The 25414-nt window shown below is 52.0% G+C and overlaps 1 protein-coding gene across 1 annotated transcript; it reads right to left on the minus strand.

Annotated features, from left to right (window-relative positions):
* Positions 1–3995: 3995 nt before the first annotated feature.
* On the minus strand, positions 3996–24395 carry LOC133363016 (chondroitin proteoglycan 2-like). The gene is made up of 9 exons (XM_061582028.1): positions 24367–24395; positions 24119–24256; positions 23020–23038; positions 22452–22598; positions 21491–21538; positions 18383–18541; positions 7069–7116; positions 6524–6688; positions 3996–4790 (listed from the first exon to the last, which is right to left on the minus strand). Exons 2-9 carry the CDS (start codon positions 24185–24187, stop codon positions 4783–4785), a joined length of 663 nt encoding a protein of 220 aa, XP_061438012.1. The 5' UTR covers positions 24188–24256; positions 24367–24395; the 3' UTR covers positions 3996–4782.
* Positions 24396–25414: the final 1019 nt, after the last annotated feature.

Raw genomic sequence — 25414 nt, forward strand, 5'->3', positions numbered from 1 at the left:
ACCCACAGACTACTCACACACACAGAGAGACCCACAGACTACTCACACACACACAGAGACCCACAGACTACTCACACAGTAGAAACCCACAGACTACTCACACAGTAGAAACCCACAGACTACTCACACACAGAGACCCACAGACTACTCACACACAGAGACCCACAGACTACTCACACAGTAGAGACCCACAGACTCCTCACACAGTAGAGACCCACAGACTACTCACACACAGAGACCCACAGACTACTCACACAGCAGAGACCCATAGACTACTCACAGTAGAGACCCACAGACTACTCACACAGAGACCCACAGACTACTCACACACAGAGACCCACAGACTACTCACACAGTAGACCCACAGACTACTCACACACACAGAGACCCACAGACTACTCACACACACACACAGCCCCACAGCCTACTCACACACACACAGAGACCCACAGACTACTCACACACAGAGACCCACAGACTACTCACACACAGAGACCCACAGCCTACTCACACACAGAGCCCCACAGATTACTCACACAGAGACCCACAGACTACTCACACAGAGACCCACAGACTACTCACACAGTAGAGACCCACAGACTACTCACACAGTAGAGACCCACAGACTACTCACACAGAGACCCACAGACTATTCACACACACACAGAGACCCACAGACTACTCACACACACACAGAGACCCACAGACTACTCACACACACAGAGACCCACAGACTACTCACACAGTAGAAACCCACAGACTACTCACACACAGAGACCCACAGACTACTCACACACACAGAGACCCACAGACTCCTCACACAGTAGAGACCCACAGACTACTCACACAGTAGAGACCCACAGACTACTCACACAGTAGAGACCCACAGACTACTCACACAGTAGAGACCCACAGACTACTCACACAGTAGAGACCCACAGACTACTCACACAGTAGAGACCCACAGACTACTCACACACACCAGAGACCCACAGACTACTCACACAGAGACCCACAGACTACTCACACAGAGACCCACAGACTACTCACACACACACAGAACCCCATAGACTACTCACACACACACAGACCCATAGACTACTCACACAGTAGAGACCCACAGACTACTCACACAGAGACCCACAGACTACTCACACAGAGACCCACAGACTACTCACACAGAGACCCACAGACTACTCACACAGAGACCCACAGACTACTCACACAGAGACCCACAGACTACACACACAGACTACACACACAGACTACTCACACACACACAGACTACTCACACACACACACAGACTACTCACACACACACAGACTACTCACACACACACAGACTACTCACACACACAGAGAGATCCACAGACTACTCACACAGTAGAGACCCACAGACTACTCACACAGTAGAGACCCACAGACTACTCACACACACACAGACTACTCACACAGAGACCCACAGACTACTCACACACACACAGACTACTCACACAGAGACCCACAGACTACTCACACACACGGAGAGACCCATAGACTTCTCACACAGAGACCCACTGACTACTCACACAGAGACCCACAGACTACTCACACAGAGACCCACAGACTACTCACACAGAGACCCACAGACTACTCACACAGTAGAGACCCACAGACTACTCACACAGAGACCCACAGACTACTCACACAGTAGAGACCCACAGACTACTCACACAGTAGAGACCCACAGACTACTCACACAGTAGAGACCCACAGACTACTCACACAGTAGAGACCCACAGACTACTCACACAGTAGAGACCCACAGACTACTCACACAGTAGAGACCCACAGACTACTCACACAGTAGAGACCCACAGACTACTCACACAGTAGAGACCCACAGACTACTCACACAGCAGAGACCCACAGACTACTCACACAGTAGAGACCCACAGACTACTCACACAGTAGAGACCCACAGACTACTCACACAGTAGAGACCCACAGACTACTCACACAGTAGAGACCCACAGACTACTCACACAGAGACCCACAGACTACTCACACAGAGACCCACAGACTACTCACACAGTAGAGACCCACAGACTACTCACACAGTAGAGACCCACAGACTACTCACACACACACAGACTACTCACACAGAGACCCACAGACTACTCACACACACACGAGAGACCCACAGACTTCTCACACAGAGACCCACAGACTACTCACACACACAGAGATCCACAGACTACTCACACAGTAGAGACCCACAGACTACTCACACAGTAGAGACCCACAGACTATTCACACAGCAGAGACCCACAGACTACTCACACAGTAGAGACCCACAGACTACTCACACAGTAGAGACCCACAGACTACTCACACAACAGAGACCCACAGACTACTCACACAGTAGAGACCCACAGACTACTCACACAGTAGAGACCCACAAACTACTCACACAGAGACCCACAGACTACTCACACACAGAGACCCACAGACTACTCACACACAGAGACCCACAGACTATTCACACAGCAGAGACCCACAGACTACTCACACAGTAGAGACCCACAGACTACTCACACAGTAGAGACCCACAGACTACTCACACAGAGACCCACAGACTACTCACACACAGAGACCCACAGACTACTCACACACACAGAGATCCACAGACTACTCACACAGTAGAGACCCACAGACTACTCACACAGTAGAGACCCACAGACTACTCACACAGCAGAGACCCACAGACTACTCACACACAGAGACCCACAGACTACTCACACACAGAGACCCACAGACTACTCACACAGTAGAGACCCACAGACTACTCACACAATAGAGACCCACAGACTACTCACACAGTAGAGACCCACAGACTACTCACACACACCAGAGACCCACAGACTACTCACACAGAGACCCACAGACTACTCACACACAGAGACCCACAGACTACTCACACACACAGACTACACACACAGACTACTCACACACACACAGACTACTCACACACACACAGACTACTCACACACACACACACACTACTCACACACACACACACACTACTCACACACACACACACTACTCACACACACACAGACTACTCACACACACACAGACTACTCACACACACACAGACTACTCACACACACACAGACTACTCACACACACACAGACTACTCACACACACAGACTACTCACACACACAGACTACTCACACACACACAGACTACTCACACACACACAGACTACTCACACACACACAGACTACTCACACACACACAGACTACTCACACACACACAGACTACTCACACACACACAGACTACTCACACACACACAGACTACACACACAGACTACTCACACACACAGAGAGATCCACAGACTACTCACACAGTAGAGACCCACAGACTACTCACACACACACAGCCCCACAGCCTACTCACACACACAGAGACCCACAGACTACTCACACACACACACACACAGAGACCCATAGACTACTCACACACACACACAGAGACTCACAGACTACTCACATACACACACAGAGACCCACAGACTACTCACACACACAGAGAGACACACAGACTACTCACACACACACAGAGACCCATAGACTACTCACACACACACACAGAGACTCACAGACTACTCACACACACACACAGAGACCCACAGACTACTCACACACACACAGAGAGACACACAGACTACTCACACACACACACAGAGACCCATAGACTACTCACACACACACACAGAGACTCACAGACTACTCACACACACACACAGAGCCCCACAGACTACTCACACAGAGACCCACAGACTACACACACACAGACTACTCACACACACACACAGAGCCCCACAGACTACTCACACAGAGACCCACAGACTACACACACACACACAGACTACTCACACACACACACAGACTACTCACACACACACAGACTACTCACACACACAAAGTCGTGGACGCGTAGTCACCGTGCAGAACACCGATCAACTTTATTCGGAATACCAACCAATCACATTGCCCAAAAAGTATAACCCCCAAAGAGAAAGCTCCCCCGTGTAGCCTCTAGCAGGCTGCAGGGTCAAGTGCTGATAGTAGCGAGTAGCAGTGCCTATAGAGACAAAGACAAAGGTCCCCCGTGTAGCCTCTAGCAGGCTGTAGGGGTAAGTGCTGTTAGTAGTGAGTAGCAACATCAACCCCTATGATGATCATGGTGATGGTAGTGATAGTGGTGGTGATGATAGTGATGTGGTGGTGATGGTAGTGATAGTGGTGGTGATGGTAGTGAGAGTGGTGGTGACGGTAGTGATGTGGTGGTGATGGTAGTGATAGTGGTGGTGATGGTAGTGATGTGGTGGTGATGGTAGTGAGAGTGGTGGTGATGGTAGTGAGAGTGGTGGTGATGGTAGTGATAGTGGTGGTGATGGTAGTGATAGTGGTGGTGATGGTAGTGAGAGTGGTGGTGATGGTAGTGATAGTGGTGGTAGTGATGTGGTGGTGATGGTAGTGATAGTGGTGGTGATGGTAGTGATAGTGGTGGTGATGGTAGTGAGAGTGGTGGTGATGGTAGTGAGAGTGGTGGTGATGGTAGTGATAGTGGTGGTGATGGTAGTCATGATGATTATGGTGATGGTAGTGATGTGGTGATGATGATGGTGGTGGTGGTGATTATGGTGATGGTAGTGAATTGATGGTGATGTGGTGGTGATGGTGACATTGCAGGAGACGTCTTCATTTCCTGGAGGTCCCGTGACTCCAACCTAGACTCCTGCGGGCACACAGAGAGAGGCAAAGGTGGCACGGGTTTACCCCACCGCCACCACCAGCACTACCACCTCCACCACCACTAGCACCACTAGCACCACCAGTACCACCAGTACCACCACCACCACTAGCACCACTAGCACCAGTACCACCATCACTAGCACCACCACCACCAGTACCACCACCACCAGTACCACCACCACCTCCACCACCACCACCACCGACACACACACAGACACACACACATACAGATACACAGACACACACAGACACACGGACAGACACACACACAGACACATACACACATACAGACACATACACAGACACACATACACAGACCCACACAGACCCACACACACACATACAGACACATACACAGACACACACACATACAGACACACACAGACCCACACACACAGACACACACGGACACCCACAGACACCCACACACAGACACACCCACACACAATCACACACAGACACACGCACAGACCCACACACACAATCACACACAGACACACACGCACAGACCCACACACACAATCACACACAGACACACGCGCACAGACCCACACACACAATCACACACAGACACACACGCACAGACCCACACACACAATCACACACAGACACACACGCACAGACCCACACACACAATCACACACAGACACACACACACAGACCCACACACACAATCACACACAGACACACACGCACAGACCCACACACACAATCACACACAGACACACACGCACAGACCCACACACACAATCACACACAGACACACACGCACAGACCCACACACACAATCACACACAGACACACACGCACAGACCCACACACACAATCACACACAGACACACGCACAGACCCACACACACAATCACACACAGACACACACGCACAGACCCACACACACAATCACACACAGACACACGCACAGACCCACACACACAATCACACACAGACCCACACACACAGACCCACACACACAATCACACACAGACACACGCGCACAGACCCACACACACAATCACACACAGACACACACGCACAGACCCACACACACAATCACACACAGACACACACGCACAGACCCACACACACAATCACACACAGACACACACGCACAGACCCACACACACAATCACACACAGACACACACGCACAGACCCACACACACAATCACACACAGACACACACGCACAGACCCACACACACAATCACACACAGACACACACGCACAGACCCACACACACAATCACACACAGACACACACGCACAGACCCACACACACAATCACACACAGACACACACGCACAGACCCACACACACAATCACACACAGACACACGCACAGACCCACACACACAATCACACACAGACACACGCACAGACCCACACACACAATCACACACAGACACACACGCACAGACCCACACACACAATCACACACAGACACACGCACAGACCCACACACACAATCACACACAGACCCACACACACAGACCCACACACACAATCACACACAGACACACACGCACAGACCCACACACACAATCACACACAGACACACACGCACAGACCCACACACACAATCACACACAGACACACGCACAGACCCACACACACAATCACACACAGACCCACACACACAGACCCACACACACAATCACACACAGACCCACACACACAGACCCACCCACACACAAGCACACAGCACAGACAGCCGACCAACCTTGGTATGGCCACACGCAAGCCCCGAGCCGCTGGTTGAACACCAGGCCTTGCTGGCAGAGCTTGTAGTAGGTGTAGTGGTTGGAGCAGTGGTAGAAGGCGTTCGAGTTCCCTGGGTCCGCGAACATCCCGTCCACCTTCGCCTTGCAGAAGTCCACCACGTACGCTGCGCACGACAGGCAAAGGTGACCCGTGTAGCCTCTTAGCAGAGGGCAAGTGGCTGACCAGGTCCTATAGACACACAGGCAAAGGTGGCCCGTGTAGCCTCTAGCAGGGCTGTAGGGGCAAGTGCTGTTAGTAGCAGCACCTATAGACACACAGGCAAAGGTGGCCCGTGTAGCCTCTAGCAGGGCTGAAGGGGCAAGTGCTGTTAGCAGCAGTGTCTATAGACACACAGACAAAGGTGCCCGTGTAGCCTCTAGCAGGGCTGCAGGGGCAAGGGCTGTGAGTAGCAGCGGCAGTGTCTATAGACACACAGACAAAGGTGCCCCGTGTAGCCTCGAGTTGACACGAGACGACACGAGATTGCACGATTTGAGGTCTTACCTTGTTTGGTTGCTCCCTGGGTGATTGCTGTTGCGTCGTCATGTGGAACTGCACACCAGACACAGACTCAGTGTGTGAGTAGTCTGTGGGTCTCTACTGTGTGAGTAGTCTGTGGGTCTCTACTGTGTGAGTAGTCTGTGGGTCTCTACTGTGTGAGTAGTCTGTGGGTCTCTACTGTGTGTGAGTAGTCTGTGGGTCTCTACTGTGTGAGTAGTCTGTGGGTCTCTACTGTGTGAGTAGTCTGTGGGTCTCTACTGTGTGAGTAGTCTGTGGGTCTCTGCTGTGTGAGTGGTCTGTGGGTGTCTACAGTGTGAGTAGTCTGTGGGTCTCTACTGTGTGAGTAGTCTGTGGGTCTCTACTGTGTGAGTAGTCTATGGGTCTCTGCTGTGTGAGTAGTCTGTGGGTCTCTGCTGTGTGAGTAGTCTGTGGGTCTCTGCTGTGTGAGTAGTCTATGGGTCTCTGCTGTGTGAGTAGTCTGTGGGTCTCTACTGTGTGAGTAGTCTGTGGGTCTCTACTGTGCGAGTAGTCTGTGGGTCTCTATGTGAGTAGTCTGTGGGTCTCTACTGTGCGAGTAGTCTGTGGATCTCTACTGTGTGAGTAGTCTGTGGGTCTCTATGTGAGTAGTCTGTGGGTCTCTATGTGAGTAGTCTGTGGGTCTCTACTGTGTGAGTAGTCTGTGGGTCTCTGTGTGTGAGTAGTCTGTGGGTCTCTCTGTGTGAGTAGTCTATGGGTCTCTGCTGTGTGAGTAGTCTGTGGGTCTCTACTGTGTGAGTAGTCTGTGGGTCTCTGTGTGTGAGTAGTCTGTGGGTCTCTACTGTGTGAGTAGTCTGTGGGTCTCTGCTGTGTGAGTAGTCTGTGGGTCTCTACTGTGTGAGTAGTCTGTGGGTCTCTACTGTGTGAGTAGTCTGTGGGTCTCTGCTGTGTGAGTAGTCTGTGGGTCTCTACTGTGTGAGTAGTCTGTGGGTCTCTGTGTGTGTGAGTAGTCTGTGGGTCTCTGTGTGTGAGTAGTCTGTGGGTCTCTACTGTGTGAGTAGTCTGTGGGTCTCTGTGTGTGAGTAGTCTGTGGGTCTCTCTGTGTGAGTAGTCTATGGGTCTCTGCTGTGTGAGTAGTCTGTGGGTCTCTACTGTGTGAGTAGTCTGTGGGTCTCTGTGTGTGAGTAGTCTGTGGGTCTCTACTGTGTGAGTAGTCTGTGGGTCTCTACTGCTGTGAGTAGTCTGTGGGTCTCTGTGTGTGAGTAGTCTGTGGGTCTCTACTGTGTGAGTAGTCTGTGGGTCTCTACTGCTGTGAGTAGTCTGTGGGTCTCTGTGTGTGAGTAGTCTGTGGGTCTCTACTGTGTGAGTAGTCTGTGGGTCTCTGTGTGTGAGTAGTCTGTGGGTCTCTACTGTGTGAGTAGTCTGTGGGTCTCTACTGTGTGAGTAGTCTGTGGGTCTCTGCTGTGTGAGTAGTCTGTGGGTCTCTGTGTGTGAGTAGTCTGTGGGTCTCTGCTGTGTGAGTAGTCTGTGGGTCTCTACTGTGTGAGTAGTATGTGGGTCTCTGCTGTGTGAGTAGTCTGTGGGTCTCTGTGTGTGAGTAGTCTGTGGGTCTCTACTGTGTGAGTAGTCTGTGGGTCTCTGTGTGTGAGTAGTCTGTGGGTCTCTACTGTGTGAGTAGTCTGTGGGTCTCTACTGTGTGAGTAGTCTGTGGGTCTCTGTGTGTGAGTAGTCTGTGGGTCTCTACTGTGTGAGTAGTCTGTGGGTCTCTGCTGTGTGAGTAGTCTGTGGGTCTCTACTGTGTGAGTAGTCTGTGGGTCTCTACTGTGTGTGAGTAGTCTGTGGGTCTCTACTGTGTGAGTAGTCTGTGGGTCTCTACTGTGTGAGTAGTCTGTGGGTCTCTACTGTGTGAGTAGTCTGTGGGTCTCTACTGTGTGAGTAGTCTGTGGGTCTCTGCTGTGTGAGTAGTCTGTGGGTCTCTACTGTGTGAGTGGTCTGTGGGTGTCTACAGTGTGAGTAGTCTGTGGGTCTCTACTGTGTGAGTAGTCTGTGGGTCTCTACTGTGTGAGTAGTCTGTGGGTCTCTGTGTGAGTAGTCTGTGGGTCTCTACTGTGTGTGTAGTCTGTGGGTTTCTACTGTGTGAGTAGTCTATGGGTCTCTGCTGTGTGAGTAGTCTGTGGGTCTCTGCTGTGTGAGTAGTCTGTGGGTCTCTACTGTGTGAGTAGTCTGTGGGTCTCTACTGTGTGAGTAGTCTGTGGGTCTCTACTGTGTGAGTAGTCTGTGGGTCTCTACTGTGAGTAGTCTGTGGGTCTCTACTGTGTGAGTAGTCTGTGGGTCTCTATGTGAGTAGTCTGTGGGTCTCTACTGTGCGAGTAGTCTGTGGATCTCTACTGTGTGAGTAGTCTGTGGGTCTCTATGTGAGTAGTCTGTGGGTCTCTACTGTGCGAGTAGTCTGTGGGTCTCTGCTGTGTGAGTAGTCTGTGGGTCTCTACTGTGTGAGTAGTTTGTGGGTCTCTACTGTGTGAGTAGTCTGTGGGTCTCTGCTGTGTGTGAGTAGTCTGTGGGTCTCTACTGTGTGAGTAGTCTGTGGGTCTCTGTGTGTGTGAGTAGTCTGTGGGTCTCTACTGTGTGAGTAGTATGTGGGTCTCTGTGTGTGTGAGTAGTCTGTGGGTCTCTACTGTGTGAGTAGTCTGTGGGTCTCTACTGTGTGAGTAGTCTGTGGGTCTCTGTGTGTGAGTAGTCTGTGGGTCTCTGTGTGTGAGTAGTCTGTGGGTCTCTACTGTGTGAGTAGTCTGTGGGTCTCTGCTGTGTGAGTAGTCTGTGGGTCTCTGTGTGTGAGTAGTCTGTGGGTCTCTGTGTGTGAGTAGTCTGTGGGTCTCTGTGTGTGAGTAGTCTGTGGGTCTCTACTGTGTGAGTAGTCTGTGGGTCTTCTACTGTGTGAGTAGTCTGTGGGTCTCTGCTGTGTGAGTAGTCTGTGGGTCTCTACTGCTGTGAGTAGTCTGTGGGTCTCTACTGCTGTGAGTAGTCTGTGGGTCTCTGTGTGTGAGTAGTCTGTGGGTCTCTACTGTGTGAGTAGTCTGTGGGTCTCTACTGTGTGAGTAGTCTGTGGGTCTCTGCTGTGTGAGTAGTCTGTGGGTCTCTACTGTGTGAGTAGTCTGTGGGTCTCTGCTGTGTGAGTAGTCTGTGGGTCTCTACTGCTGTGAGTAGTCTGTGGGTCTCTGTGTGTGAGTAGTCTGTGGGTCTCTACTGTGTGAGTAGTCTGTGGGTCTCTGTGTGTGAGTAGTCTGTGGGTCTCTACTGTGTGAGTAGTCTGTGGGTCTCTGTGTGTGAGTAGTCTGTGGGTCTCTGCTGTGTGAGTAGTCTGTGGGTCTCTGTGTGTGAGTAGTCTGTGGGTCTCTACTGTGTGAGTAGTCTGTGGGTCTCTACTGTGTGAGTAGTCTGTGGGTCTCTACTGTGTGAGTAGTCTGTGGGTCTCTACTGTGTGAGTAGTCTGTGGGTCTCTACTGTGTGAGTAGTATGTGGGTCTCTACTGTGTGAGTAGTCTGTGGGTCTCTACTGTGTGAGTAGTCTGTGGGTCTCTGTGTGTGAGTAGTCTGTGGGTCTCTACTGTGTGAGTAGTCTGTGGGTCTCTACTGTGTGAGTAGTCTGTGGGTCTCTGTGTGAGTAGTCTGTGGGTCTCTACTGTGTGAGTAGTCTGTGGGTCTCTGCTGTGTGAGTAGTCTGTGGGTCTCTGCTGTGTGTGAGTAGTCTGTGGGTCTCTACTGTGTGAGTAGTCTGTGGGTCTCTGTGTGTGTGAGTAGTCTGTGGGTCTCTACTGTGTGAGTAGTCTGTGGGTCTCTACTGTGTGAGTAGTCTGTGGGTCTCTGTGTGTGAGTAGTCTGTGGGTCTCTGTGTGTGAGTAGTCTGTGGGTCTCTACTGTGTGAGTAGTCTGTGGGTCTCTGCTGTGTGAGTAGTCTGTGGGTCTCTGTGTGTGAGTAGTCTGTGGGTCTCTGTGTGTGAGTAGTCTGTGGGTCTCTGTGTGTGAGTAGTCTGTGGGTCTCTACTGTGTGAGTAGTCTGTGGGTCTCTACTGTGTGAGTAGTCTGTGGGTCTCTGCGGTGTGAGTAGTCTGTGGGTCTCTACTGCTGTGAGTAGTCTGTGGGTCTCTACTGCTGTGAGTAGTCTGTGGGTCTCTGTGTGTGAGTAGTCTGTGGGTCTCTACTGTGTGAGTAGTCTGTGGGTCTCTACTATGTGAGTAGTCTGTGGGTCTCTGCTGTGTGAGTAGTCTGTGGGTCTCTACTGTGTGAGTAGTCTGTGGGTCTGTGCTGTGTGAGTAGTCTGTGGGTCTCTACTGCTGTGAGTAGTCTGTGGGTCTCTGTGTGTGAGTAGTCTGTGGGTCTCTACTGTGTGAGTAGTCTGTGGGTCTCTGTGTGTGAGTAGTCTGTGGGTCTCTACTGTGTGAGTAGTCTGTGGGTCTCGGGTGAGTAGTCTGTGGCTTGAGTAGTCTGTGGGTCTCTGCTTGTGAGTAGTCTGTGGGTCTCTGTGTCTGAGTAGTCTGTGGGTCTCTACTGTGTGAGTAGTCTGTGGGTCTCTACTGTGTGAGTAGTCTGTGGGTCTCTACTGTGTGAGTAGTCTGTGGGTCTCTGTGTGTGTAGTCTGTGGGTCTCTGCTGTGTGAGTAGTCTGTGGGTCTCTGTGTGTGAGTAGTCTGTGGGTCTCTGTGTGAGTAGTCTGTGGGTCTCTGTGTGTGAGTAGTCTGTGGGTCTCTACTGTGTGAGTAGTCTGTGGGTCTCTATGTGAGTAGTCTGTGGGTCTCTGTGTGTGAGTAGTCTGTGGGTCTCTACTGTGTGAGTAGTCTGTGGGTCTCTACTGTGTGAGTAGTCTGTGGGTTTCTACTGTGTGAGTAGTCTGTGGGTCTCTACTGTGTGAGTAGTCTGTGGGTCTCTACTGTGTGAGTAGTCTGTGGGTCTCTGTGTGTGAGTAGTCTGTGGGTCTCTGTGTGTGAGTAGTCTGTGGGTCTCTGTGTGTGAGTAGTCTGTGGGTCTCTACTGTGTGAGTAGTCTGTGGGTCTCTGTGTGTGAGTAGTCTGTGGGTCTCTGTGTGTGAGTAGTCTGTGGGTCTCTACTGTGTGAGTAGTCTGTGGGTCTCTGTGTGTGAGTAGTCTGTGGGCCTCTACTGTGTGAGTAGTCTGTGGGTCTCTACTGTGTGAGTAGTCTGTGGGTCTCTACTGTGTGAGTAGTCTGTGGGTCTCTGTGTGTGAGTAGTCTGTGGGTCTCTGTGTGTGAGTAGTCTGTGGGTCTCTGTGTGTGAGTAGTCTGTGGGTCTCTACTGTGTGAGTAGTCTGTGGGTCTCTGTGTGTGAGTAGTCTGTGGGTCTCTGTGTGTGAGTAGTCTGTGGGTCTCTACTGTGTGAGTAGTCTGTGGGTCTCTGTGTGTGAGTAGTCTGTGGGTCTCTACTGTGTGAGTAGTCTGTGGGTCTCTACTGTGTGAGTAGTCTGTGGGTCTCTGTGTGTGAGTAGTCTGTGGGTCTACTGTGGGAGTAGTCTGTGGTCTCTACGTGTGTGAGTAGTCTGTGGGTCTCTGTGTGTGAGTAGTCTGTGGGTCTCTACTGTGTGAGTAGTCTGTGGGTCTCTGTGTGTGAGTAGTCTGTGGGTCTCTGTGTGTGAGTAGGTCTGTGGGTCTCTACTGTGTGAGTAGTCTGTGGGTCTCTGTGTGTGAGTAGTCTGTGGGTCTCTACTGTGTGAGTAGTCTGTGGGTCTCTACTGTGTGAGTAGTCTGTGGGTCTCTACTGTGTGAGTAGTCTGTGGGTCTCCTGTGTGTGAGTAGTCCTGTGGGTCTCTACTGTGTGAGTAGTCCTGTGGGTCTCTGTGTGTGAGTAGTCTGTGGGTCTCTACTGTGGTGAGTAGTTCCTGTGGGTCTCTACTGTGTGAGTAGTCTGTGGGTCTCTGCTGTGTGAGTAGTCTGTGGGTCCTCTACTGTGTGAGTAGTCTGTGGGTCTCTACTGTGTGAGTAGTCTGTGGGTCTCTGCTGTGTGAGTAGTCTGTGGGTCTCTACTGTGTGAGTAGTCTGTGGGTCTCTACTGTGTGAGTAGTCTGTGGTCCTCTACTGTGGTGAGTAGTCTGTGGGTCTCTACTGTGTGAGTAGTTCTGTGGGTCTCTGTGTGTGAGTAGTCTGTGGTCTCTACTGTGTGAGTAGTCTGTGGGTCTCTACTGTGTGAGTAGTCTGTGGGTCTCTGCTGTGTGAGTAGTCTGTGGGTCTCTACTGCTGTGAGTAGTCGTGGGTCTCTGTGTGTGAGTAGTCTGTGGGTCCACTACTGTGTGAAGTATTCTGTGGGTCTCTGTGTGTGAGTAGTCTGTGGGTCTCTACTGTGTGAGTAGTCCTGTGGGTCTCTGTGTGTGAGTATTCTGTGGGTCTCTGCTGTGTGAGTAGTCTGGGGTTTCTACTGTGTGAGTAGTCTGTGGGTCTCTACTGTGTGAGTAGTCTGTGGGTCTCTACTGTGTGAGTAGTCTGTGGGTCTCTGTGTGTGGATAGTCTGTTGGTCTCTGTGTGTGAAGTAGTCTGTGGGTCTCTGTGTGTGAGTAGTCTGTGGGTCTCTACTGTGTGAGTAGTCTGTGGGTCTCTGTGTGAGTAGTCTGTGGGTCTCTACTGTGTGAGTAGTCTGTGGGTCTCTACTGTGTGAGTAGTCTGTGGGTCTCTGCTGTGAGTAGTCTGTGGGTCTCTACTGTGTGAGTAGTCTGTGGGTTCTGTGGTGAGTAGTCTGTGGGTCTCTACTGTGTGAGTAGTCTGTGGGTCTCTACTGTGTGAGTAGTCTGTGGGTCTCTGTGTGAGTAGTCTGTGGGTCTCTACTGTGTGAGTAGTCTGTGGGTCTCTGTGTGAGTAGTCTGTGGGTCTCTACTGTGTGAGTAGTCTGTGGGTCTCTGTGTGTGAGTAGTCTGTGGGTCTCTGTGTGAGTAGTCTGTGGGTCTCTGTGTGAGTAGTCTGTGGGTCTCTACTGTGTGAGTAGTCTGTGGGTCTCTACTGTGTGAGTAGTCTGTGGGTCTCTACTGTGTGAGTAGTCTGTGGGTCTCTACTGTGTGAGTAGTCTGTGGGTCTCTACTGTGTGAGTAGTCTGTGGGTCTCTACTGTGTGAGTAGTCTGTGGTCTGCTGTGTGAGTAGTCTGTGGGTCTCTGTGTGAGTAGTCTGTGGGTCTCTGCTGTGTGAGTAGTCTGTGGGTCTCTTGTGTGAGTAGTCTGTGGGTCTCTGTGTGTGAGTAGTCTGTGGGTCTCTACTGTGTGAGTAGTCTTGTGGTCTCTGTGTGAGTAGTCTGTGGGTCTCTGTGTGAGTAGTCTGTGGGTCTCTACTGTGTGAGTAGTCTGTGGGTCTCTACTGTGTGAGTAGTCTGTGGGTTCTGTGTGAGTAGTCTGTGGTCTCTGTGTGAGTAGTCTGTGGGTCTCTACTGTGTGAGTAGTCTGTGGGTCTCTACTGTGTGAGTAGTCTGTGGGTCTCTGTGTGAGTAGTCTGTGGGTCTCTACTGTGTGAGTAGTCTGTGGGTCTCTGCTGGTGAGTAGTCTGTGGGTCTGTGTGTGAGTATCCATGTGTAGTAGTCTGTGGGTCTCTGTAGACTGATGTGAGTAGTCTGTGGGTCTCGGTGTGTGAGTAGTCTGTGGTCTTCTACTGTGTGAGTAGTCGTGGGTCTCTGTGTGAGTAGTCTGTGGGTCTCTGTGTGAGTAGTCTGTGGGTCTCTACTGTGTGAGTAGTCTGTGGGTCTCTGCTGTGTGAGTAGTCTGTGGGTCTTACTGTGTGAGTAGTCTGTGGGTTCTACTGTGTGGTAGTCTGTGGGTCTCTAACTGTGTGAGTAGTCTGTGGGTCTACTGTGTGAGTAGTCTGGTGGGTTTCTACTGTGTGAGTAGTCTGTGGGTCTCTACTGTGTGAGTAGTCTGTGGGTCTCTGTGTGTGAGTAGTCCTGTGGGTCTCTACTGTGTGAGTAGTCTTGGTCTCTACTGTGTGAGTAGTCTGTGGGTTCTACTGTGTGAGTAGTCTGTGGGTCTCTGTGTGTGAGTAGTCTGTGGGTCCTACTACTGTGTGAGTAGTCTGTGGTCTCTGTGTGTGAGTAGTCTGTGGGGTCTCTACTGTGTGAGTAGTCTGTGGGTCTCTACTGTGTGAGGTAGTCTGTGGGTCTCTGTGTGTGAGAGTCTGTGGGTCTCTACTGTGTGAGTATCTGTGGGTCTCTGCTGTGTGAGTAGTCTGTGGGTCTCTACTGTGTGAGTAGTCTGTGGGTCTCTGTGTGTGAGTAGTCCTGTGGGTCTCTACTGTGTGAGTAGTCTGTGGGTCTCTACTGTGTGAGTAGTCTGTGGGTCTACTGTGTGGAGTAGTCTGTGGGTCTCTACTGTGTGAGTAGTCTGTGGGTCTCTACTGTGTGAGTAGTCTGTGGGTCTCTACTGTTGTGAGTAGTCTGTGGGTCTCTACTGTGTGAGTAGTCTGTGGGTCTCTGCTGTGTGAGTAGTCTGTGGGTCTCTGTGTGTGTAGTCTGTGGGTCTCTGCTGTGTGAGTAGTCTGTGGGTCTCTGTGTGAGTAGTCTGTGGGTCTCTGTGTGAGTAGTCTGTGGGTCTCTACTGTGTGAGTAGTCTGTGGGTCTCTACTGTGTGAGTAGTCTGTGGGTCTCTACTGTGTGAGTAGTCTGTGGGTCTCTGTGTGAGTAGTCTGTGGGTCTCTACTGTGTGAGTAGTCTGTGGGTCTCTACTGTGTGAGTAGTCTGTGGGTCTCTGTGTGAGTAGTCTGTGGGTCTCTACTGTGTGAGTAGTCTGTGGGTCTCTACTGTGTGAGTAGTCTGTGGGTCTCTGTGTGAGTAGTCTGTGGGTCTCTACTGTGTGAGTAGTCTGTGGGTCTCTACTGTGTGAGTAGTCTGTGGGTCTCTACTGTGTGAGTAGTCTGTGGGTCTCTACTGTGTGAGTAGTCTGTGGGTCTCTGTGTGTGAGTAGTCTGTGGGTCTCTACTGTGTGAGTAGTCTGTGGGTCTCTACTGTGTGAGTAGTCTGTGGGTCTCTACTGTGTGAGTAGTCTGTGGGTCTCTACTGTGTGAGTAGTCTGTGGGTCCTACTGTGTGTGAGTAGTCTGTGGGTCTCTGTGTGTGAGTAGTCTTGGGTCTCTGCTGTGTGAGTAGTCTGTGGGTCTCTGTGTGTGAGTAGTCCTGTGGGTCTCTACTGGTGTGGAGTAGTCTGTGGGTCTCTACTGTGTGAGTAGTCTGTGGGTCTACTGTGTGAGTAGTCTGTGGGGTCTCTACGCTGTGAGTGTCTGGGGTCTCTGTGTGTGAGTAGTCGGTGGTCTCTACTGTGTGAGTAGTCTGTGGGTCCTACTGTGTGAGTAGTCTGTGGGTCCTCTGTGTGTTAGTAGTCTGTGGGGTCCTCTGTGTGTGAGTAGTCTGTGGGTCCTGTGTGTGAGTAGTCTGGTGGGTCTCTTGTGTGAGTAGTCTGTGGGTCTCTGTGTGTGAGTAGTCTGTGGGTCTCTACTGTGTGAGTAGTCTGTGGGTCTCTACTGTGTGAGTAGTCTGTGGGTCTCTGTGTTGAGTAGTCTGTGGGTCTCTACTGTGTGAGTAGTCTGTGGGTCTCTACTGTGTGAGTAGTCTGTGGGTCTCTACTGTGTGTGAGTAGTCTGTGGGTCTCTACTGTGTGAGTAGTCTTGGGTCTCTGTGTGTGTAGTCTGTGGGTCTCTACTGTGTGAGTAGTCTGTGGGTCTCTACTGTGTGAGTAGTCTGTGGGTCTCTGTGTGTGAGTAGTCTGTGGGTCTCTACTGTGTGAGTAGTCTGTGGGTCTCTACTGTGTGAGTAGTCTGTGGGTCTCTACTGTGTGAGTAGTCTGTGGGTCTCTGTGTGTGTAGTCTGTGGGTCTCTACTGTGTGAGTAGTCTGTGGGTCTCTACTGTGTGAGTAGTCTGTGGGTCTCTACTGTGTGAGTAGTCTGTGGGTCTCTGTGTGGAGTATCTGTGGGTCTCTGTGTGAGTAGTCTGTGGGTCTCTGTGTGTGAGTAGTCTGTGGGTCTCTACTGTGTGAGTAGTCTGTGGGTCTCTGTGTGTGAGTAGTCTGTGGGTCTCTACTGTGTGGAGTAGTCCTGTGGGTCTCTACGGTGTGAGTAGTCTGTGGGGTCTCTGCTGTGTGAGTAGTCTATGGGTCTCTGTGTGTGAGTAGTCTGTGTGGGTCTCTACTGTGTGAGTAGTCTGTGGGTCTCTACTGTGTGAGTAGTCTGTGGGTCTACTGTTGGTGAGTAGTCTGTGGGTCTCTAGCTGTGTGAGTAGTCTGTGTGGCTCTACTGTGTGTGAGTAGTCTGTGGGGCTCTGCTGTGTGAGTAGTCTGTGGGTCTCTGCTGTGTGGAGTAGTCGTGGGTCTCTGTGGTGAGTGAGTCTGTGGGTCTCTACTGTGTGGAGTAGTCCTGTGGGTCTACTGTGTGTGTAGTCCTGTGGGTCCTCCCTGTGTGAGTAGTCTGTGGGTCCTCTGTTGTGGAGTAGTCTGTGGGTCTCTAGCTGTGTGAGTAGGGTCCTGTGGGTCTCTACTGTGTGAGTAGGTCTCGTGGGTCTCTACTGTGTGAGTAGTCTGTGGTCCTCTAGCATGTGTGAGTAGTCTGTGGGTCCTCTCTGTGTGAGTAGTCTGTGGGTCTCTACTGTGTGAGTAGTCTGTGGGTCTCTGTGTGAGTAGTCTGTGGGTCTCTGTGTGTGAGTAGTCTGTGGGTCTCTACTGTGTGTAGTCTGTGGGTCTCTGTGTGAGTAGTCTGTGGCGTCTCTACTGTGTGAGTAGTCTGTGGGTCTCTGTGTGAGTAGTCTGTGGGTCTCTACTGTGTGAGTAGTCTGTGGGTCTCTACTGTGTGAGTAGTCTGTGGGTCTCTGCTGTGTGAGTAGTCTGTGGGTCTCTACTGTGTGAGTAGTCTGTGGGTCTCTACTGTGTGAGTAGTCTGTGGGTCTCTGTGTGAGTAGTCTGTGGGTCTCTGTGTGAGTAGTCTGTGGGTCTCTACTGTGTGAGTAGTCTGTGGGTCTCTCTGTGTGAGTAGTCTGTGGGTCTCTGTGTGTGAGTAGTCTGTGGGTCTCTACTGTGTGAGTAGTCTGTGGGTCTCTGTGTGAGTAGTCTGTGGGTCTCTACTGTGTGAGTAGTCTGTGGGTCTCTACTGTGTGAGTAGTCTGTGGGTCTCTGCTGTGTGAGTAGTCTGTGGGTCTCTACTGTGTGTGAGTAGTCTGTGGGTCTCTACTGTGTGAGTAGTCTGTGGGTCTCTACTGTGTGAGTAGTCTGTGGGTCTCTACTGTGTGAGTAGTCTGTGGGTCTCTACTGTGTGAGTCTATGGGTGGGTGAACGAGTGGGTGAATGAGCGAATGGGTGAGTGATTGGATGGGGTGAATGTGCCATACGTACCAGGCCAGTCGCACACGCTGATGGCCGGGTTGAACACCAGGGTGGATGGACATTGCTTGAGGTACGTCAGGGAATTGGAGCATTGGTAGAAGGTGTGGGAGTTTAAGGGGTTTGCGTACAGCCCATCGGCCTTGCCCTGGCAGAATACCGAGTTCAGCACTGCAGGAGACAAAGGTGGAGCTGTTAGCGGTTCTCTGTGTGATGAGTCTGTGGGTCTCTGTGTGATGAGTCTGTGGGTCTCTGTGTGATGAGTCTGAGGGGCTCTGTGTGATGAGTATATGGGTCTCTTGGTGATAAGTCTATGGGTCTCCGTGTGATGAGTCTGTGGGTCTCTGAGTGATGAGTCTGTGTAAAACAACCCCCTACCTCCTCGTGGTGCTGGATGGGCAACGTTGTCGTGTACAGTGCTGAGGGGGGGAGGGCCAATTCCGATTGGCCTTTCCCCTCATGGCATCTGTGACCACCACAGCGGCTAAATGGGGGCTAAACTCCGACTGAAAAATGTAATTAACAAGCTTGTGCCGGAGGCCCCGGGTGGACAGGTGTCTCCTGGCCAAACCCCATTTGGCGGAGCCAGGAGACTGAATCTTTACCCTCGGGGCTCCTCCAGAAACAATAAAAAGCCACTACGGATGGCCACGTGGAATTTTCGAACGCTCACTGCGGAGGAGAGGCTGCTACTCTTCTGTCGGGAGCTGGACCAGTACCGCCTGAATCTCTGTGGTATTCAGGAGGTCCGGTGGACCGGCTCTGGCTCCTGCCACGATGAGGGGTGGACAGTCCTCTACTCGGGGCAGGAGACTGCCAAACAACAGGGAGTGGCTCTTCTTCTGAACAAAACATTAAAAGGGTGTGGGAGCGTGGCGGTTAGGTGTGTGAAGTTGTAAGCCCCAGGCTACTTTGGGCTCGCCTTCCCATCAAAGACGAACATCCGTGGAGGGATGCAGGCAAGGCCGATGAGTCAGATGCCTTCTATGATCTCCTGTCACAGGTGCTGGCTAAAATGGCCCCACGGATAGAGTCATCTAGTTGGGTGACTTCAATGCCCGAGTTGGTCACGATGCTGGCACCTGGTCTGGAGTGATTGGAAAGCATGGGCCAGATCAGCTCAATAATAACGGTAGGAGGCTGATAGATTTTTGTGCAGCCCATGGGCTTGTAATTACCAACACGCTCTTCCGGCATCGGCGCATCCACACAACATCATGGATGCATACCGGGTCCAAACAAGAACATCTGCTGGACTACATAGTGACGGAACAGCGGATGCGGGCCCATGTCCTTGACACCAGGACCTACCGTGGAGCTGATCTACCCTCTGACCATCGACTAGTCATTTGTAAGATGCGCCTGCCTTTCTTCCACTCCGGTGGTGGGTGTACACCCAGGACCCCATTCAAACCTAAGGTGGCCTGGTCTCAGCGAGCTGATGAAAGTTGCAAGCGAGAATTTCATCATCGCTTGCGGCTGGGGTTGGCATCGTCCCCCACTCCAGATTTTGACGGTAAATGGGTGAGGTTTAGGACTGTGACTCAGGCAGCTGCAATGGCTGCTTTGGGTACGCGGTCCAGATCTCCCCAGAAACCCTGGCTGACAGAGGAGGTGTTCAGGTTAATTGAGAAAAAGCGACAGGCCCACTCTCATCGCCTACAGCATCCCACGTCAGAGAATGAGGAGGTTTACCGCAGCCTTCGCTCGGAAGTTCGGAGAGCCGTAAGGCGCTGTAAGGATGGGTGGTGGTTGCGGGTTGCTGAGGAGATGGAGTCTGCCTCAGTGGCCCGCGATCACAAATCACTATTTAACTCCATCAAAAAAGTAACCTGCAGCGCCACACCTATTACCATCATTAGGGGAAAAAACGGTGATCCAATCTCCGACCCCCAGGAACAGGTTTGCAGATTTGCTGAGCATTTCTGTGAGGTCCTGGGGGAGAAGAAATCCCTCCACATGGAAAACATCGTGGGACAAAGTGGGGATGACCCTGCCGAGGCTGCGGTGCCTCAAATATTGGAAGAAGTCACCCCCTGTGAGTGGCTGGCTGAGGTGCCATCTGTTGAGGAAGTTCTGAAGGCGATCCAGAGTCTGAGACCAAGAAAGGCACCGGGCAGAGATGATCTCCCAAATGAAATGCTGAGGGAGGGTGGCGTTTGTGCACAGACTGCCCTACATGACATCATAACAACAGTCTGGACCACTGGATGGGTTCTGCAGGACTGGAAGGATGCCCTGGTGGTCCCCCTCTTTAAAAAGGGAAACCGCACAGACTGTAACAACTACAGGGGCATCTCACTCCTCAGTGTGCCGGAAAAGGTTCTGGCAAAGATTATTCAACATCGCCTTGCCAGGCACACTGAGAAGAGGCTTGCGGAGCCCCAATGCAGTTTCAGGAAAGGGCGGTCCTGCACAGATGCCATATTTTCTGTCCGTTTGCTACAGCAGATGTGTAGGGAATTCCAACAAGACCTACATCTCTGCTTTTTTGACCTGGTCAAGGCCTATGATACCATCAGTAGGCCTGGGCTCTGGGTTGTTCTTCGTGCTTTCGGTGTCCCTTACGTGGACCCCCCTAATGGAGCATCTTCGCCGGTAAGAAACATTTCGGCTGGCCTGCCTACGATCAATTCTGGGTTTAACCAGGCTGGATTGTGTGAGGAGCTCACAAATCCTCTAAAGACCTGGACAAAGTCTCATCGGTGAGCTCCTCCGGCAGGCAAGGCTGCATTGGCTGGGCCATGTAGCCCGCATGATGATGATCATCATCACCTGCCATCACCACCATCACCACCATCCCCTCCATCAGCACCCCCATCACCACCATCACCACCATCACCACTATCATCACCACCATCACCACCATCACCTCCATCACCACCATCACCACCCCCATCACCACCATCATCACCACCATCACCTCCATCACCACCATCATCACCACCATCACCTCCATCACCTCCATCACCACCATCACCTCCATCACCCTCCCGTCTTCTACAGAGGCCACGACACCATCGTCAAGGCGTGCAATGGAGATGGAGGGGAGTGTGGGGGGGGTGGTGACGTCACGAGACGACACGTGACGTCACGAGACGTCACGAGTTGAGGGCTTACGTGGCTTGTTGGCTCCCTGGGTGGTGACTGCTGCGACGTTGCCTGCAACTGCACACACGACACAGACACAGACTCAGTGTGTGAGTAGTCTGTGGGTCTCTACTGTGTGAGTAGTCTGTGGGTCTCTACTGTGTGAGTAGTCTGTGGGTCTCTACTGTGTGAGTAGTCTGTGGGTCTCTACTGTGTGAGTAGTCTGTGGGTCTCTACTGTGTGAGTAGTCTGTGGGTCTCTACTGTGTGAGTAGTCTGTGGGTCTCTACTGTGTGAGTAGTCTGTGGGTCTCTACTGTGTGAGTAGTCTGTGGGTCTCTGTGTGAGTAGTCTATGGGTGGGTGAACGAGTTGTGTGAATGGGAGAATTAGTGAGTGAATGAATGGGTGGGTGAATGAGTGAGTTGGCGAATGAGTGAGTGGGTGGGTAAGCGAACGATTGGCCAGGTGAATAGGTGACTGAGTGTGTGTGTGTGTTTGCGTGAATGGTTGGGTGAATGGGTGAATGGATGAGTGGGTGAATGAGTGAGTGAGTGGATGAGTGGGTGAATGGGTGGGTGAATGGGTGAGCGGGTGAATGAGTGAGTGGGTGAATGAGTGAGTGAGTGGATGAATGAGTGAGTGGGTGAATGAGTGAGTGGGTGAGTGAGTGGGTGAATGAGTGAGTGGGTGAATGAGTGAGTGGGTGAAACAGTGAGTGGGTGAATGAGTGAGTTAGTGGATGAATGAGTGAGGGAGTGGGTGAATGACTGAGTGGGTGAGTGAGTGGGTACATGAATGAATGAGTGGGGGAATTAGTGTGCGAGTGGGTAGGTGAATGAATGGATGGGTGAATGTGTGAGTGGGTGAGTGAGTGGGTGAATGAGTGAATGTGTGAGTGGGTGAATGAGTGGGTGGGTGAATGAGTGGGTGGGTGAATGAGTGAATGTGTGAGTGGGTGAGTGAGTTGATGGGGTGAATGTGCGATACGTACCATCCCAGTCACATCTGTTTCTTGCCGTGTTGAACACCAGGGTGGCTGGACATTGCTTGTGGTACGTCAGGGAATTGGAGCAGTGGTAGAAGTAGTGGGAGTCTGAGGTGTCTGCGTACATCCCATCAGCCTTGCCCTGGCAGAATACTGGGTGGGTCAAACGTTGCAGGGGACAAAGGTAGAGATGTTAGCGGGTCTCTGTGATGAGTTTGTGGGTCTCTGTGTGATGAGTCTGTGGGTCTTTGTGTGATGAGTCTATGGGTCTCTGTGTGATGAGTATGTGAGTCTCTGTGTGATGAGTCTGTGGGTCTCTGTGTGATGAGTCTATGGGTATCTGTGTGATGAGTCTGTGGGTCTCTGTGTGATGAGTCTATGGGTCTTTGTGTGGTGAGTCTGTGGGTCTCTGTGTAAGTAGTCTATGGGTCTTTACTGTGTGAGTAGTCTGTGGGTCTCTGTGTGTGAGTAGTCTGTGGGTCTCTGCTGTGTGATGAGTCTCGGGGTCTCTGTGTGAGTAGTCTGTGGGTCTCTACTGTGTGAGTAGTCTGTATCACAGGAGTAAAACTCTTACCGTTGTTATATCCGCTTCCCTGTAAAATGTAAACAAAGCAAAGAATTAGCACACGATGGGAGATTAACTCAAAACATCATCGGTATCGTCACATGTCAACACAACCTATTAACATAAAAACCTTCATCTGTGTAAGGAGCCGTCCATAAATCATGTCACGCGATTTTGGACGATTTTTGACCCCCCCCCCCCCCCGTCACAAACCTCTGCCCCCCCCCCAAACCATATTTACATTTTGAAAAAAAAAACACTCCCATAGGGTTCAGTGTCATTCTCCCAGGACTCAGAGAGCCAGACTAAGGCTCACTCCCATGGGGTTCAGTGTCAATCACCGAGACTCACAGAGCCAGACTAAGGCTCCCTCCCATAGGGTTCAGTGTCAATCACCGAGACCCACAGAGCCAGACTAAGGCTCACTCCCATAGGGTTCAGTGTCAATCACTGAGACTCACAGAGCCAGACTAAGGCTCACTCCCATAGGGTTCATTATCAATCACCGAGACCCACAGAGCCAGACTAAGGCTCACTCCCATAGAGTTCAGTGTCAATCACCGAGACTCACAGAGCCAGACTAAGGCTCACTCCCATAGGGTTCAGTGTCAATCACCGAGACTCACAGAGCCAGACTAAGGCTCCCTCCCATAGGGTTCAGTGTCAATGACCGAGACTCACAGAGCCAGACTAAGGCTCACTCCCATAGGGTTCAGTGTCAATCACCGAGACTCACAGAGCCAGACTAAGGCTCCCTCCCATAGGGTTCAGTGTCAATCACCGAGACTCACAGAGCCAGACTAAGGCTCACTCCCATAGGGTTCAGTGTCAATCACCGAGACTCACAGAGCCAGACTAAGGCTCCCTCCCATAGGGTTCAGTGTCAATGACCAAGACTCACAGAGCCAGACTAAGGCTCACTCCCATAGGGTTCAGTGTCAATCACCGAGACTCACAGAGCCAGACTAAGGCTCACTCCCATAGGGTTCAGTGTCAATCACCGAGACTCACAGAGCCAGACTAAGGCTCACTCCCATAGGGTTCAGTGTCAATCACCGAGACTCACAGAGCCAGACTAAGGCTCACTCCCATGGGGTCCAGGACTCACGTTCGCGTTGCTGAGAGCCAGCGAGCCGGCCAGCAAGGCGATGACCAGGGGCACGACGCTCTGAGCCATTGTGGAGTCGGAGAGAGGATGCAGCGGGGAGCGGCGGTGTCCTGGAGGTCTCCTGGAGTGGTTCTGGAGGTCTCCTGAAGGTCTCCTGGAGTGGTTCTGGAGGTCTCCTGAAGGTCTCCTGGAGTGGTTCTGGAGGTCTCCTGAAGGTCTCCTGGAGTGGTTCTGAAGGTGTCCTGGAGGTCTCCTGGAGGTCTCCTGGAGGTGTCAGACGGAGTGATGCGGCTGCTTGAGAGTCGTCGCCTTTTTATGGGCGAGCGGCGGCGTGAGGTCACCGCCCTCCAGGGCCGCGGGGAACCTCGAAACCATCGCCCCGGGGAGGCACGCCCAGCTCGCATCATCTAATGACCATGACCTCCTCCTCCACTCCCTCCTCCACCTCCTTCTCCTCCTCCTTCCCCCCTCTCCCCTCCTACACCTCCTCCACCACCTCCTACACCTCCTCCTCCACTCCCTCCTCCACCACCACCTCCTCCATCCTCCTCCACCTCCTCCACCACCTCCTCCATCCTCCACTCCCTCCTACACCTCCTCCTCCACCTCCTCCACCTCCACTCCCTCCTCCTCCTCCACCTCCTCCACCACCTCCTCCATCCTCCACTCCCTCCTACACCTCCTCCACCACCTCCACCTCCTCCTCTCTCCCTCTCATGACGCCTCTTAAGATCATCGTTTATCGACGATGACGCCACCACTCTTGGTGGGGGGGTGGTGGGGGGGGGGGACACAGACGGCTGTGTAGGCGTTGATTGCTGTGCGTCACTCACTCACTAACACACCCACTCACTCACCCACACACTCACCCACACACTCACTCACACACTCACCCACTCACTAACACACCCACTCACTCACACACCGACACACTCACACACTCACATACTCACCCACACACACTCACACACTCACTCACCCACACACCCACTCACTCATCCACTCACTCACACACTCACTCACCCACTAACACACTCACTCACACACCCACTCACTCACACACTCACCCACTCACTCACTCACCCACACACTCACTCACTCACCCACTCACTCACCCACCCACTCACTCACTCACTCACACACTCACTCACTCACTCACCCACCTCTGTATATCTCTATGGGTCTCTGTGTATCTCTATGGGTCTCTGTGTATCTCTATGGGTCTCTGTATATCTCTGTGGGTCTGTGTATCTCTATGTATCTCTATGGGTCTCTGTATCTTTATGGGTCTCTGTG

This window comes from Lethenteron reissneri, unplaced genomic scaffold (assembly GCF_015708825.2).
Source record: "Lethenteron reissneri isolate LAM-NWPU_2019-01 unplaced genomic scaffold, ASM1570882v1 scaffold_1639, whole genome shotgun sequence".
Lineage (NCBI taxonomy): Eukaryota > Metazoa > Chordata > Hyperoartia > Petromyzontiformes > Petromyzontidae > Lethenteron > Lethenteron reissneri.

Excerpts from the sequence above, each read along its gene's own strand:
- LOC133363016 (XM_061582028.1), bottom strand. The coding sequence starts at position 24,187 with ATGGCTCAGAGCGTCGTGCCCCTGGTCATCGCCTTGCTGGCCGGCTCG. Across the intron at positions 21,539-22,451 it reads AAACAGATGTGACTGGGATG|TTGCAGGCAACGTCGCAGCA; the intron begins GTACGTATCGCA and ends TCGTGTGTGCAG. Across the intron at positions 18,542-21,490 it reads CCAGGGAGCCAACAAGCCAC|TGCTGAACTCGGTATTCTGC; the intron begins GTAAGCCCTCAA and ends TGTCTCCTGCAG.